This window comes from Crocodylus porosus, unplaced genomic scaffold (genome assembly GCF_001723895.1).
Source record: "Crocodylus porosus isolate Cpor-Errol unplaced genomic scaffold, CroPor_comp1, whole genome shotgun sequence".
Taxonomy (NCBI): domain Eukaryota; kingdom Metazoa; phylum Chordata; order Crocodylia; family Crocodylidae; genus Crocodylus; species Crocodylus porosus.
Window position 1 is genome coordinate 102352422 of NW_017728947.1, and position 3881 is coordinate 102356302.

At 44.0% G+C, this 3881-nt stretch overlaps 1 protein-coding gene across 1 annotated transcript in view; it reads left to right on the forward strand.

Moving 5' to 3' along the window:
- Positions 1-202: 202 nt before the first annotated feature.
- The window catches only part of ADSSL1 (adenylosuccinate synthase like 1), a gene marked incomplete at its 5' end in the record, with an annotated part of 40221 nt that continues 36542 nt past the window's right edge, over positions 203-3881 (forward strand). The window contains one exon of the mRNA XM_019551162.1: positions 203-304. Within this exon, the coding sequence (XP_019406707.1) occupies positions 203-304 (102 nt within the window). The remainder of the gene's footprint in view (positions 305-3881) is intronic.

A 3881-nucleotide genomic window follows, 5' to 3' on the forward strand; every position in this document is an offset into this window, starting at 1 on the left:
CCTTTACTTAAAACAGTATATAAAGGGTCAGGACAAATGGAAAAAGACAAATGTCCAAAAATAAAAGCTGAAGATGACAATCGTTAAAGTTTTTCTATTTTTAAGACAGAATGGCATTTTCTTGTCTTCAAATCCCTGTGGCGATTTCTTGCAGAACAAGTCACTCCTGGTTTGCCACATGAAAAACATTAAGGAATGACTGGTTGAGAGCCACATACAGGAAATAGCTGTGAACATTGAAAACTATGGCACAAAAGACCAGATACTTTTATGTTCAAAGATACTACAAAGAAAAAGCCATGAGGTAATCATAGCAAGAATATACCACACACATTTCCTTTGAAAATACAAGTACAATTAAGGTCTGGAAAAAGATCTGGTGCTAATAGAACTAAAGTACAGTAGGGAGGGAAAATGCAGGCAATGAAGGGAACATTATATGCATCAGTAATAAATAGTACCCGCTGTGATCTTTGGCTATGGCATGTACTCATATACCCACCTCGCCTCCAGAGAAAAAGTACTGGTAATACCGATCTATTGCAGTCCAGGGTGTTTCTATATTTTGAGAAAGTGGAGACTTGTTAGCCCCAAAGAGAATTTTTCCACATAAGACTGAATCAAAATAGTACATGTACTTTGTTAACAGTAAGTGATCCTACCGCCAGCTTTTATTGGTGCGGTGTCTGTTTTTTTCTAATAGTAAAAATAAGTATCAGTTGATATTCCTCATTTTAAAATGGGCCGATACCTTTAAATTATTTGAATGAACAAAACTAGCACAGACAAGAAAATAATTTTAAATCATTTAAAATTATTTTCTAATCCATGTCAGTTTACTTATTAATTGACTCATTAATTTAAAACATTATTTATACTGAGTTTGGACACTACACAGAAATTGGGAGGGGTTCAGTTTACTAGATTCCATATAAATGGTGCTGGTAGTCTCTGCTTTCAAAAGGCACAGTTTGTGATGGGGCAGTAACTATTTTTACATAGTGACTAACAAATAACGTGTATGCACCACTACAATCAAGGGAAGATCAACTTATGCAAGGTATCTTACATCCTTTTCAATGACTTATTAACAAGCCCTCTCTCTTGAAGTTGACTCCCTTTAGACTGCTACAGAACTCACTGTTGAACCCTTGGACAATCCTTGGCACCTCCTCACCCCCCCCCACTTCTTTTCCTCAAGAGACTTTTTAGTGCTTTTTTAAAATATGAATTAAATATAAAACAGCAGGATGAATACACATTTTTAAACAATGCTCTAACACTCACTATTCTATTTAGCGGTAAATAAACTCTACATTAAAAGTTGCATCTCTCTGTCTCTGACACACTGACACTCAGTTTGCCTTGCACTCTGCAGTCTATTGTTTGTACTACTTTCATTGCTGTTACTCTTTAAAACAAAACAAAAGAGAACTGTTTAGTGCTTTTTTTTCATCTCTAGCCTCCCAGCTTTCCAAAACAGCTGCGTCGCTTCAGTCTAGAGACTGGGAACATGTTGCTGTCTTGTAACTGCCCCAGACCTTTGGGTGGGAGTTTGGTTTGGGTATACTGATCCTCCTACTAGTACCTAGAAATACCTTAGGTACCTACCTAGAAGGTTTTGGTCATACAACTCATGTCAAACTGATTTTCAGATTTGGGATCAGATCCCAACCATGGGGCTTTGGCCTTCTATCACAATGCCAGCCTGGTCCACTTCCTAGGATCACCTGTACATATTTTGCCTAATTCCCTGCTATTGCAATGGCCAGGGCACTGACAGCATCCTTGTCTCTCCTAGCTTTTTTCTGTGTCCCAGTGTAGGTATTTTTTAAGTAGCGTCCTGGCTGTGGCATATGAGAGGAGCTAAACAGACAGTTTCATGGGGGACTGGACTCCGGAAGGCCCTTCCCATCCTATGTTCCGATGTGGTTGACTGCTATAACAGAGACCTATACTTAGGACAGGAGGATAATTCAGAAGGTCCCATATTCAATATTAATCGCATTCTTCATTTACCAATGACAAATATTGCGGCTGGAGTGTATTGTGTGCCAAATCTAACCAGCTCTCCTTTCCAGAGCAAACGGTAGAACTGAAGAGAATGAGTACTTGTATCTTGCACGTGTACCTGCCACGTGCTGGAGCCTGGCATGCATTTATGTTTTTTTTTTTAATGCACTCCTATTGTAGTATAATAGCATCAGTGTGAGATTTGTTTGCCCTTTTTCTGAAATACTCTCAGATTCACAGTGAAAATAAGGGACGTACTACCAGGCAGGAAGAGAGAGCTGTAGCACGGTGGAATGAAGTCTGGGCATCTAAAACTGAAGCACCAAATTCTTGGTTCCTGCTCTGCAGGAGTGGGTCTGTTATCTATTTATTTGATTTCAATGCATGGATTCATCAAAACACTCATGAGAGCAGGTGCTGGAATGTGTTGTGTGATGACACTGTGCAGTGTGCTAGGATGTAATTCCAGGTGTGACCAGGCCCCGCAGGCTCCTGTAGATGACGTACCCCATGATGTACCCTGTTCTCCCCCTTAAGCTTGCCCAGTTCTCTCCCACAGCAACACAGTTCTCTGACAGCCCCATGTGTCAGAAGAACGTTGTGTGTCTCGTATGTCCACGTGCATTCAGGAGGTCACCAGTATCCAAAGCTGGAAGTTAAATATTTCCCCCAACCCATGAACACATGCACACGCAATGACAGAAAAGCATGTGCATGAGCCTGCAGTATGTTCTGTGTGCATCAGGCTTGAACAGCTATGTCCCTTCTCTACATGCATGCTGACAAGGCCCACACGGCCCAAGCTGAAGTGTGTGTGCACACATGTCCTGAAGTAACACAGCTTGTGTGTTGCAGCCTGTACAAGATCTATCCCGTGCCCCCTTGTACCTCTGACTGGGTGGATGTTCTCCGTCTGTGCCTATCTTGCTGCAACAACCTCCTGTGTCTTGGACTGAGAGAGCGAGAGGTGTGTGGGTGTGTGCGCGCGTGTGCGTGCGCATGTATGCATCCTGAAGTGATTTGACTCTCAGTGCCTCAGACTTCTGTAGGAATGGGTGTTCTGCATATATAGGTACCCATGTGCTACAGGCTAGACAGCATGTGTGTATTCTGACATGACATACAGTGTCACATGTCTCAGATTGACATGGGAGTGTTGCACTGACACAGCCCCCCCATCTGTGTCAGGCTGGGGTTGTGCATTTATGCATTTGTGTGTGCCCTGAAGTGACATGGCCCCACATGCCTCAGGCACTGAGATAACATGCCTCAGTGACATAGCTCCATGTGTCTCAGGCTGGTGTGTGTGCAATGCATGTGCATACTGTGTGTGTGTAACAAAGTGACACAGTCCCATGAGTCTCAGGCTGGTGTGTGTGTATTGTATGCACCTCACAGTGACAGATGCACATGCCTTAAGCTGGTGTGTGCATTCACATGCATGTCCCACAGTGATATAGCCCTATGTGTCTCAGGCTGTCTGGGGCGTGTCCCACAGCAACACAGTCCTGTGTGCTTCAGCCTGGAGTGTGTGTGCCTGTGGGTCCTGCAGTAGCATGGCGCTGATGCCTCATCAGAGGTGTGCTGTGCATGTGTCCTGCAGTGACACGTGCCCTCTGGCTGCACGTTGTGTATGTGCATGAGTGTGGTGTGTGTGTACGTGCGTCCTTCAGTGACAGCCTCAGGCTGTGATGTGTGTGTGTCCTGTAATGACACAGTCCCATATGCCTCAGGCTCTGTGTGTGCATGTGCATGTGTGCACGTCCCCATGGTGACACAGTTCCATGTGCCTTCAGGCTGCATTGTGCATGTATGCGTGTGTGTGTCCCAAAGTGACAGTCCTAGTGCCTCAGGCAGTACAGTGTGTG